The 12,760-nt window shown below is 42.6% G+C and overlaps 1 protein-coding gene across 2 annotated transcripts in view; it reads right to left on the reverse strand.

Annotated features, from left to right (window-relative positions):
• LOC109314445 (arginine-glutamic acid dipeptide repeats protein-like) overlaps positions 1 to 12,760 on the reverse strand; it is a 189,383-nt gene that overhangs the window by 26,200 nt on the left and 150,423 nt on the right. For both annotated transcript variants that reach the window (XM_019541625.1, XM_019541626.1), the window contains one exon: positions 3,408 to 3,456. In XM_019541625.1, coding sequence (XP_019397170.1) covers positions 3,408 to 3,456 — 49 coding nt within the window. The remainder of the gene's footprint in view (positions 1 to 3,407; positions 3,457 to 12,760) is intronic.

The raw sequence follows: 12,760 nt of genomic DNA on the forward strand, positions 1-12,760 counted from the left end.
GAAGTCTTGTTGGTCTAATAAAAGGTATCATCTCCACTACGAGTCCTGATTGCCTACTAGTTTCAGGTGCCCAACTGGAACCTTATTTTTGCATGTGCCGAATATCCACAACTCTTACTGAAGCTGCTGCACAAAGCAGGTCTGAGAATGGATCTTACATGTCTCGTAAGTTGGGCAACCAAAAAACCACATCACAAATTACTAACCCTTCTTTGTGCCCAAGTTTTTCTACCTATAAAATGCAGCTAATAAAGGAGGTAACAAAGGGCTATGAGAATTTCGGAGGAAACCTGATAAGGAAATAGCCACATACTAGTCACTACTGTTAATGAAGAAGAATAACCTAGAATCAGTGAGAGCAATCTCTGACTTTATATAATTCTTCAGAAATGTCATCGTACAAATTTCTCCTACCCTGGGGGTCTTTAAGAAGAGGCTTGATGCCTACCTGGCTAGAGTCATTTCAGCCCAGTTTTTCTCCTGCCCAGGCAGGGGGTCGGACTTGAAGATCTACAAGGTCCCTTCTGACCCCGATTCTATGAAATTCATCCTAGCCCACTTTCGTACTCTGTTTTAACAGCCCAAATTGACTGAGGCACCAGTAGTGTTCAGGTTGCTTTTTTTTTTTTAAATAGATTCCCAGTTCTTTTCATTTCCCACAGGCAACAGACCCTGTAATGCACTCAAAGAATGGCATCACAGCCTCTGTACCATAAACATCTAAACCGCCTCTGCCTTTACAGGGTCAGAAGGTCAAACATCAACTGGATCACAAAGTTCTTCCAAAAGGCAAATGAGACATACAAGCCTATATGTGAAAAAGGCATGAACATGAAGAATCTTTTGATAATCTTTCAGATCTTGCGCCCCAAAGTTACCAACTCATTTTTTAATTTAATATATTGTGAAGCCAAATTATTAACAGTGAGAAAAGTCCTTTGTCACTTGGGTTGGTTTGATGGTGGAGGGGGTCTACACAAAATGGGCAGGTTACCAGCAGGGCCTCTGCAAGTAGGCAGCTATTCAATCCAGCTTCGGATCCAGCCGCTTCGTATGCCAGCAACGCGATCCGGAGCTCCGGACCGGGTTCCCACTTCAATCCGGCCGAAACAGCTCCAAAGCTTTGGAGCCGCCTCAGAGATCCGGCCATAGGGTATAATGGGGAAATCAATGAAATATCTATAACTTTGTTGGGTTTTTTGTCCGATTTGGATGAACCTTGCAGGGGTGGTAGCCTCTGCTGAGAGCATGAAACCTGCCCAGTTTCAAGAAGATCAGTGCAGGGGTTCAGGGGGAACTGCACCTGTGTGTTACACCACAGGGAGGTGAAAACTGCAGGGTGTAGCCCCTGCTGAGGCCACAAAGTCTGGCCACAAAGTTTCAAGAAATCAGTGCAGGGGCTTGGGGGAAACTGCACCTCAAGCTGCTAACAGGCAAAACTCGTGACATGGGTAACACTGTGTGTGTTAAGGCGCAGCAGAGTGAAAGCTGCAGGGATGGTGGCCCATGCTGTCAGCAGAGGCTACCACCCCTGCAAGTTTCATCCAAATCAGACAAAAAACCAACACGGTTATAGATAGTTCATTGATTCCCTATTATACCAAACGGCCGGATCTCTGAGGTGGCTCCAAAGCTTTTCCAAAGCAGCTGGGAAGCTCTGAACTGCTTTGGAAAGCCTAATGAAGCCAGTGCTTCGATCCAGACATGCTGCTTCGAATGCTGAAGTGTTCAAAGCTTCTCCAGATCCGAAGCCTCACACAGCCCTAGTTACCAGTACTACAACTGCTTGAGTGGGTTACACCAATAAACTTATTGCAAGGTTAAAATCCGCGCCTCATAGACAGGATTTTGTCCAGTACCCACTACGACAAGCAATAAGAAGAGGTAAAACAAAATGTTTTAGTGACAGTATATGCACATGCTGTCATTTGTTGAGTTCATGACTTGTCTACAAGAAGGACTCCACTAACCCTTACAGCCATTATGATGGATTTGGACCTGCTCTTTAATAAGTTATGAATATAGTAAGTTGACTTGTTTATTTAGGGGGTTTGTCTTTGAATATATCGGTTGACTTTAATAGAAAGCTGTCAGGGGAAAAAAAAAAAAAAAATCAACAAGGGGAGGAGAAAGAATGGCTCAAACTTAAACTCCCAGGACAGAAGGAGAGGTAGCTTAACGCAGGACATCAAATGAACACTGCCAGGTTTTAAATGGCACTCTCAAGAAGCAGTCAAGACATCAGGGTGAGCCAGGCTCAGAGACTGGCACATATTTAACTGTCTGAAGAAGGCAGGCCTGATAAGGGTGCTATTTTGGAACAGTAAGACTAGTCAAGATAGACATGCGTGTAGACTGCTATTTTAAAATCCTCTTTTCTCTGTGTTCCTTTGATCCTGCTTTTAATATAAACAATATTTCTTTTTTCTGAAGGCTGTGTTGTTGCCACATACACTGCAAAGCACAGAAACCCGAGGTGAAGAACCACAGGCACCCGCTCTCAGCTGGATCTGAAGAAACAGAACAGTTGATGGACAGGGTACAACAGAGTCTAGGGCCTGCTCCAAGGGCCCTAGAACCATCTAATGCCCCTATCGTGGCCAAACTCCTGGGGAGCTACACTTAGAGGGAGGAAAGGTAAAAAGCTAAACTTGAAATCATTACACAGCACATCAACAGGTAGGTGTTCCTGAAAGGACTGTACACAGTATTATAAAAAGTTTCCTTCACTACAAAAATGTATATTCTTCCCTCGCAAGTCCTCCCCGCCTAGAAGGACCTTTTCAGATATATGAAGTTAGAGTTCTCTGGCTTTCCAGATCTAAACTCTGCATTTGACAAATTGCAATGCATTGTTCTGCTTCTAATGGAGCTTCCATTTATCCACAGTTCCAACTGGCGTACTCTCATGAAAAAGGGAAAGAGACCAAAGGAAAACTTCTTACCCAATAAAGCTAACAACAAGTTGCCGTCTTGGCAATACGATGATGGGAACACTAAGAGAACCAATATGAAACTTTAAGCTTTTGGTAAATCTTGTTTCCTTTTTTAAATGTTTGATTAACTGATGTTAAATTCAACTAAATACACTCATTTTTCAATGTGTAACATGCCTTATCAACTGATTTTTCCTCATTTCCAATAGCAGACCAGATTCTATTAGTCCAACTCCATACTGAAGTCGCATGCATTGGGAACAGTCATTACAAGAGCAGCACTTACTAGAAAACACCTCCATTGACTGAAGTGAAGGTGACAAAGGATCGTAAAGAACGCTCACCTATGTAACCGTGTTAACTACTTAGAAACATTCACAATTTTAAGTCCATATTCCTTGAACTAATTCAATGGCTTTAACAGGTCACTGGAACATTTAAGCATGTAACATGCAATCAAACCCTTTTTACCTGATGGCTGGGTCCAACTCTGATTTCCCCCTGGGTGCTGTTCAGCCTCCTATCATGAAAGACAAAAAGAGCAGCAATCAGTAAGTAAAAGTCACAAGTAACACAGCTTTGCACACACATCCGCTATCCATACAAAAAAAAGCCTTTTGATGTCTGTTTGCAATGCAAACTGAAAAACAGCAAAAATAATGCACCATTAAAGCAAAAAACAGAAGACACATTCTTCAGCAGGGCGGGACATGTTGCAAATGGCAAAAGCCAATGAGGACGCATCTGGAATTTTTGGTCAAGCAGCTACCACATTAGCAAGTCTCTAACAGGATCATTTCTTTGTGCCACCTATCCAGGCAGCAGTGAAAGAAGGATGAGAGATGATGGTCAGTCAACCTGCCTACCTCCAATTTGTGGCGCTCAAATCCCAAGCATCCCAGTCCCAGGGCTTACCAGCTGCAAACAACAAACTTCCAGTGAATCCTGGACTGCCCTTAATCAGTCTGTAAGCATCAGAGATTTATGCTCTAAAGAGCAACATACTGATTGCACCATTGCTGTTAACAGCCTAAGTGCCAACATCATATGCTTTAGAAGAAAACTCCTACCACCTCTCTCTACCCTCTTACGGAAGCATTATGCTCTTACGGAAGTGGCTCAGGAATGAAAAAAGTTTACTTTATTTTGACAGCATGGAGATGATTTCTTTATTCACTTCTGGAAGCAACCAAGAAAGTTGCATCTGCATCCTCACCTCTCCCCTCCCTTCTTTGATGGTTATATCAGAAATGTGTCTTAAAAAGGACAGGTGCACCAAAACTGAGAATCTGGGTTTCTGGCAAAACCCCACCTTTTAGGGCCATGTTTGGCAAAACTATTCTAACACATGCAGCTCAATTTTGAGGAAAGCTAAGCTCCCCAGAACTGCCACTAATTTTGCTTGGTGTCTCTCAGGTGTTCAGCCTTCTGAAAAATGATGTCTGTAGTCTACTCAATAAAGGTTCCTGCTTACAGATGTACCTGTGGGATCCGAATGCAGCCAAAGCTAGGAAGGTTGCATTGCGCTGCAGGACCCCTAGAGAAGCATTAAGGAATACAGCAAAGTTCAGAGAGATTTAAATGTCTCAAAGGCTGAAGTTCTGCAAGGTCTCATTTTAAGAACAGTATGTTACTTATGTGCTGCATTAATTCATATATCTTCCTGTATATACTGGGAATATACACTATGAGAAAACACAGCAGTCCCTGTGGTCTTCCCACAAACTATACCCATCATTATTTAAATGCAGGTATACGCACTTTTGAGCGAACTATTTCAGTAGTTGCAAGATATTAAAACAAATGCTAAACTCACTGGCAAGCAAAATGGAAGAGCTTAATCTGAATCATCTGCCAAAAGTAAGAGCAAGGATGGACCTTTATTATTTAGCTATCGTAGGGAACGATACCGGTACATGAGGTCAGTTACTACTCCTGTGTTTTCCAGTGGCCTCTTTAGGCAAAACGGGGTAAATTAAACTTTCTTCAAATACTATAAATGAAAACCCAGACAGTAGATTTTAACCCTGTATTAGAACACAGATATCCCGATCAAACAGACTAGCATCATCAGAAGTCACAAAGGCCATTAAGAATCAAAGGCATTTTTGAGGTGGCCACATGCACTTTTAGAGCAACTCCCATGCCAGTATCTCAAAGTACTTCAGAGATTAACAAACTGAACCTCAATGTCTTGGTAAGACAGGGAAGCTTACATATCTCTCTTTTGTATACGTGGGAAAACATGGCAATAGAGTGAGGAGACTAAGAGAACAAAGCCATCACATATGGTGGCTACTCTCAGATCCAGGTCCCATGTTTTAACATGATTAGAAAATGCTTCCTTCTCTACAGTCCACAAATACATACCAAAAAAGTGTGTCAAAACTCCCCCCCCCAAACCACTGGAATCCAAATGGAAGTAAGTAAATGTCAAAAATGTATTTCCCCTTTTCAAAGGCATCTCTTCAGGATATGCATGGTATATATTTGCAGAACTACGGCTTTAATATAGGACACCCACATTTTCAAATTCATTCGTTTCATGGCTTCAGAATAAGCTACCTATCATCTAAAATGAGATTTTTTTTTAAAAGCAATTCCCTAATTAATTGGATGTACATTTTTATTTGTTGTTAAGATGCTATTTCCTGCTGCAATTAAAAAAAATCAACCTAAAAAATGATTTGAGAAGAGGGATTTATAATGGGAAAACAGGCATTCCCACTTCCTTCGTCGAATTCATTATAAAACTGCATTTTTGTGTCTGAGGGTCAGATTCACTCAGACTCCCCACTTGCTGAGGTATTGTCTGTCAGGTGGGGTGCCCCAGACCAAAAGCAAGAAACATGAACAGATTTTTGTATTAAAAAAAAAAAACAACAATAAAAAAAAGGAACCAATATTCTCAGGGAGACAGAATAAGGACTGCTCTGCCTAATCTTTCTTCCATCCTGCGCCTTTATTCCCACAGCTGGGTACAGTGAGAAAAACAAGCTGCTAAATCCACTCTTTTATTCCAAAGCACCTTTCTGCACTATGGCTCAGTGCCCAGAAAGAGGTCTAGCAAGAGGGACTCAATGGGGTCTTAAAAGAGCACTGTAAAAGAGCCTCAGCTGCAGCCTTGGCCATGCTCTTGCTCAGCCTATCTGCTCCAATCAGCACAAGGGTCTTAGCTTCTCCACTCATTCTGCAAGGTGCACACACCACTTTGCATATCGCTCCTGCACAATGGGGTCAAGCTGCTGTTGCACGTATCAGAACTGAATAAATGCTCCGAGTATCAGGCACTAAAGAGCTGGAAAATTTGCTAAGCTGTTCTGGGGGCATCGGTTTCTCCTTGTCAAAAATACACAGATCCCTTTCTGCATCTGAAAAATGCCTGTTCTGAGCCAGGTCTCAGGGTGATAAGCAGAACTGAAGCTTAAAGAGAAAAGGAAATGCATCCCCAGAGCAGCTACTAAAACAGGGGAAGGGGCAGTGGCTGCTCGCTGCTGGAGACCCGAGTGCAAGCGCTCAGTGGAGAACACACAATTTGCTTTTATCACATTGCAAAAGCAATCACAGAGTCCAACAGGATTAGCAAGATTTGCTGAGGAAACCCAGAACTGAAATGGAATTGCAAGTTTCAATGGGACAAAATTTAGGATGTCTGACTGCAGCAAAAGCTGTATCATGAATGTACATACACGCATGTGCACGCACACACACTCCCGACCGTGCTCCAGACTGACACTGCTTTCATGGCCTACAACCAGTTTCACAAACTCATTTTTCCACACTGTTAAAACAAAAACTAGTTAAGCAAAACTGCTAACGTGGATATGAATCTACAGATAACTTCCAAACACGCCAAAGGCCCTAGAGAAAAACCCGGTAATATTTTAACCTTGCATTCATTCTAAAAGAAATGTAGCAATGCAATTCTTCTCTAATTGCCCATTTCCTTCATTGGCTTTACACTGACAGTACATAATAAAACATTTCATATAAAAGTCTTGGGATGTTATATGTTCCAGCATTCTACAAATAATTGCTAACATACACCGAATCCAAAACTTTGCTCCCACTTTCCTAAGTGCATTCATATGGCGCTGGGGGGGGGAGCCAGCAGGGCCGTTCAACCACTGTTATTCACATCTCTCTCTATATGAGGTCTCTTCCTGTATTTTCTTGCTACTTGTTTGTCATTCCTCTACCAGTTTCCTCAGTAGATACCATGTGCCCCAAAGGTATGTGGGGAAATGGAAGAGCCATTTTTTTTCCTGGAGGGGCAAAGGTGGGATGGGGGCAAGGGGAGAAATTAACTGCCATGCCACCTATTTCGTTGGAAGGGCAGAGAGCTCTTTCTGACGGCACTGTACAGTAAAAGCGGGGCGCAGCTGACTTCCCTGCAGCAATGCACAGATCCACTGGGTGCTTTTTAGCCAATTTCCACCGCCCCAGGAAAGGTTTTGCAAATGGAAAGAAAATTCTTGCGATGGAAACTAAAATGTATCATAAACTTTGAAGCCAAATTATATTGGTGGAGAGCAATTACAATAATAATGGAAAGGCGCTCTCTGTTTATTCCATAGAACAGGGGGGGGGGGGGGGGGGAACAGGACCCAACACTGTATATGAAATCTGACACAAAAGAAACTGATGTAACAAAGCAGTATCCATAGCAACAACAACTTAATATTTCAGTCCTCTTCAGCTGCAGTGGATTAAATATAATGACAAGATGTTCCCTTTGAAAAGTAACCTGTTGCCATGGCAACATTGTATTCTATGAAGTAAACAGGGGCTGGACAGAAAGGAGATGGAAGCCTGCGACTGAATATCAAAAAGGCAGAAGTATCCGTAGCAGAGCAGGGCAAAGCACTGGCATTCTCTAATCCAGGAGAGGCTTGTTCTGAACAGCTCAGAAAGAAGAGATGGGATGTTTGCTTGAATAACGCATTGTCCTTGCCATTTTAAGACACCAGGAGGGCTGGAGGATTCAAACCCAAGGGGTGCCACTGAATGAAAGAAGTTCAAAGGTACAAGAATGGTGCTAAGCGTTAGTGGACCACTGTTGAAAGGATGGAGAGGAGGGGCAGGGGAATTGAGGGTGATCTCAGTTCAGGTCTAACTTTGATCAAAGCAGGAGTTTTAACCCTGCTGGGTTAGTCTTTTTTTTTTTTTTTTTTTTTTGGCTTGCAGCCGACCAGGCCCACTTCGGCAGAGCTTGGCAAGATCGCCGGGCATTGCTCAGGAAAAGAGGCAGTGAGGGAGCAGCAGGGACATTTTCACTCCCAGCCTATATTGCTTGGGGTGAGGAGGACTAAGGCACCATGGGGTGCTGAAGAGCAGGTCTGAAGTACAGCAGAGGGCTCAGAAATGGCGCTGCAAATCACAACTGAACTACATTGCTAGGGCTGAGCAGGGCCCCAGACTGGGAGCACAGGGCTGAGTTGCCGATCAGGACTGAGGGGCAAATGGAAAAAGCACACATAGCACCTCTCTCCACTGCCCAGCCTTGATAAGATAAGCTCGTCTGAATCCCAGTGTCAACACTTAGACCCACAGCTCCTGGGGCAGGTTCTATTTTTTGACTTTCGGAAGGAAGGAGAGGAAATATACGAGGCCGATCTTGGAGGCCAAGTCACAGGCATGCTGCTTGCTACAGGGACATGCCTGGTCTCCTCTGAATAAAAGCACAGTACACAATCAATCATACGCCTATTACACCAAATTACATCCATGGAGAGGTGGTGATCTCAGAGGGACTACAACCTTCATCTCATACGCAATACGCCCCTTTGTCACCATGCACGCAGGGACCTTCTCCTCTGCAACACGTATCGTGCCAAAGAACTTGAGCCACTGGCTCCCTGGAACTGTGCCACTAGCCAAAAGTGGTTATAAGCTTTTCGGTTAATAAAAACGTGCGTCTTGAAAGAACCAAAACCATTTTCAAAACAGCAATCTTGGCTGTCTCTGAAGATTAAGTTGATCTCCTGTCTGACAGAATCCTCCCTGATCTCTGTGTGCTGAGATGATCTATAATTAAGCAAATTAAAGCTTAAGCAGAAAAGGGGCTTCAAAAAGGCTCAGTGTGCCTCTCCAAGAGTCTACTGGTTCCTCTTGGGAGGTCTCCGGGAATGTTGTTAGAAACCTGCCTACCACAAGCCACTCTCCAGTGCTACGTGGGCACGGCAGTAAGCCAAGACATCACACCACACATGGGAAAAGTTTCAGAAAGCTAATTTAAAATGGTTGCGGCCTGGGAAGGAGTGGATCACCGCACCCTGAAAAATATTGAGAGGAGAGGATGAAAAGAACTCATTCAAGTCTCTGGGGAGAGAGGAAGTACAAGCTGTTGGGTCCAGATGATTTTATCAATATGAGAAACAAAGGATCCAAGAGAAGCAAGAGAAGTAAAGTCTAGAAACCAGCTGAAGTGACAGAAAACATGGGAGGAATAAAGGGTCAGTCTTAAGCAGCAAAAGTGAACTCAGGGGTACTCAGTAGCTTCATACTAGAGCATGTGGTATTTAAAGTTACTTACTAATGGCCTGGAAAAGGGGGTAAAAAGTACCACTTACTGCCACCAGTTATATAGTCTGTATTTCTCTCTCTCTCAAATTGGCTGTTAATGCAGATGAGTGCATCCACAATTATTCAAATAAATGGGCTTCCCATGTTAAGGAGGGTTAGAAATGTTCCTGCTCCCACATACAAATCAAGGAAAGTCAATCAGGATTAGCAAGAAGCTCCCTCTACAGCCAAGGCTATTCTGTAAAATGCTGACTCCTGCATCTCATCTACCTTTCACCGAAGTATTGGAGCTGGTCTCCATTGGACAGTAAGTTCAATGGACAGAGTATGATGGAGTATGGCAATTCCCAATCACTAGGGATCTACTTATAGTAATTCATAGTTTCTCGGTATCCACGATCATGACAGTGTCCACAATCACAGGAAATATTCCATCGGTCACGATTTCGCAGGAAATCAACCCAAAAACAAAAAATCCCAGCATATTATTTATATAACATGCTGTCTTAGGATCTCTTAATCCTTACAATGATACTTAGACAACGCAGCAATCCTGCAGCTACTCTCATGAGCTTGAGACTTACTGCAGCAGTGGCAGGGCTTCTCTGCTAATCTGCGCCGGGGGGGGGGATGCTGGCAAATGCCCCCAAAATAAGCCCTTCCTGCCACAAGCAGCCGTGAAAATGGTTTTGTCTTGCCACAAGTTAAGCAGGTCCCCACTAATCACTGGGGCTAAATGTGATGAAGAACAAGACTGGGAAGACTGATCCAGAGAAGGGGCGATGAACATGCTCTCCTTGGAAACGCTCTGAAAACATCTATCGTTTCCTGTGAGTGGTTGGTTCTCCAGGCAAAAAAAAAATTGTTCCTCAGAAGCACTTTTATAAGTAATCTGAGGAAGGGGTTCTGTGTCTCCAGAAGGCCTGATCCCATGAAAGGGAGAATAATTATCCTCATTCCCCGCTACCTGGGTGGCTGGATTTCAACAGGTTTCTATGGACCCACAGACATAGTGGGTATATCATTGGCAAGACACACTTACTAGAATGGTATTCTTTCCATTTTAAATTTTAAACCTCTATAAAAACAGAGTCTCACATGTTTCTTGCCATCCTCTATGCCCCCCAAAATACTCTACACCACCCACATTCTTCCTATAAAGCTCAACACACACTTGTTGCTGTACAGCAACAACTGCCTCACCGTACTTAAACACTGCCCTTTAAAAGTTCAAATACTCTGAAGCAACATCCATGGCAGGGCTTGGGAGGAAGCAATAGGGTTGTTTTAAATATTTTTATAACAATGCTCTAATTTAAAAGGGAGACTTAATTAATTTTCTCCCCACAAAACAGGGCTGACTGGGCTTCAGCTTTTCAATGTGAAAAAAGTCTGAGCGTGGATAGATAGGACAGGGAGTGGGAATGTAAAGACCTAAGTCTGATTAGGAATGTCTTTATCCATGCTCAATTTTTATTAATCTATTAACAGTTTTCAAAACAAAAACAATCAGAAATCTGGAAATCCAAGTGACACAGTTTAAGGATGAATAGATTTTAAGTTAAAAAGGGATTGTGATCAATGTATAGTTTGACTTCCTGCATGATACAGGCCATAGGACCTTACTCAGGAATTCCTGCCTAAGGCCATAAAATATGGCCACTGCCTTTTAATTTTACCTGCATTTAAAGGCTTTGAGTGACTGGGGAAGCCACGACAGACACTTGATAAAATTATTTCAACAGTTAACTCCCATAACTTTGAAATTTAATCCAGTTTTCCCATTTTGAATTGGTCTAGTTTCAACTTCCAACCAGTGTATTTGGTTATGACTTTATGCCATCAGACATGAGATTCCTGAATTATTAGTTCTCTTCTCTTCATGCACACGATACAACAGGAAAGTGAAGCTGATTAAAAGTCTATGGCATTTTTCAAACTGAATTTTATATCCTGTTTTAACAGCAGATACTATATAAAAAAAAAAAAAAAATGAAGCAGCTGTTATGTGCATGAACATTTGCATTTAAGTGAGGAATTGCACCTCTGGTTTTAAAATTTAAAATGTTTCAAGATTAAAAAATCAAAATGGAAGTTTCTGCAACTCCTGAATTGAAAACAGGAACAGGCAAACCTGTGTCGACAGTTTTGCCTTCAGTGCAAGTTCCATCCTGTTGACTGCTATAGGAGTCAGGACATGAAGGAGGTGGAAGAAAGACCATTCCCGTTGGGCTCTCTGAAAAGACAAGCAGCTGGAAAGATTCCTGAACCACGCAGGGCAAGGACCTCATCTTCGGGGGTATCAATAAGGATATGAATATAAATTGGGTTTATTCCTGAGCTAGATTTATACGGAGGGCTGAAAATTGGTCTGGTCCTAAACAGAACTGATCGCCACATTTTCATTGTGAGAGATGAGTGAAATACAAACACTAAGCAGCATTTAAAACTAAATGAGATACTAATTTAGTGGCTAATGTTTTGCTGGCAAATAAGAGCTACTCTGAAGTTTCCTTTATTTTTTCCAAATGTTAGTACTCATTTTATTTTCTTTAAAATGAGGATTCCAAATGCCGTCATCCCGATGAATTACTGGAAAAAAGTGATCTGGTTTCACTGAACATTCCTGGTGCACTTTAACAGCTTGCATACATACAGTTTTGTTATAGTGTTGCAATTGTATTGGTTCAGAAAAAAATAATCACTACAGGAGTATAAAACACCCTAATATGGACACAGATGCATCAGGATAAACAGGCTTATATCAATCTAGTTTTAAGAGGTCAACATCCCTGTACATCTCACTAAAAAGATTGATCACTCATTCAAGTCATTACAGTCCCCGCTCTGCCTAACCGCCACTGATGCAGGAGCCGAGCTCTGTACCACTTCTCAGGGTAGCTCACAGGGCTGATCCAGTGATCTACCGTGACATTTATGTTGTGCCGCACAAGAAAGTGAACTCCCATTTGCAGGCCTGGTCTAGTTTACCTGGTCAGCAGAGTCTGCAACAGATTCAGAAGTAACCTGTTCAGCTTCTACTGAGCAAATATAGTGGGGAGAGTGGAGGTGTTTGGCATCTCTTCAATATAAACCCTCTGACCACTTCAGGACCCTGCCCACACCACTCAGTCTTGCTTTGTAGCCCTTGGTCAGAAGGCAGACAACATTGATGCAAGGCTTGAAGAACAGGAGACGTAAGCAAAGCATGGATGACTGCAGGCACTGATATGCTGACACAGAGGGACAAGGTTTTTAATTAAAAACAAATTTCAACTTTGAGATATAGAGCTGCAGGG

Source organism: Crocodylus porosus, unplaced genomic scaffold, assembly GCF_001723895.1.
Source record: "Crocodylus porosus isolate Cpor-Errol unplaced genomic scaffold, CroPor_comp1, whole genome shotgun sequence".
Taxonomy (NCBI): domain Eukaryota; kingdom Metazoa; phylum Chordata; order Crocodylia; family Crocodylidae; genus Crocodylus; species Crocodylus porosus.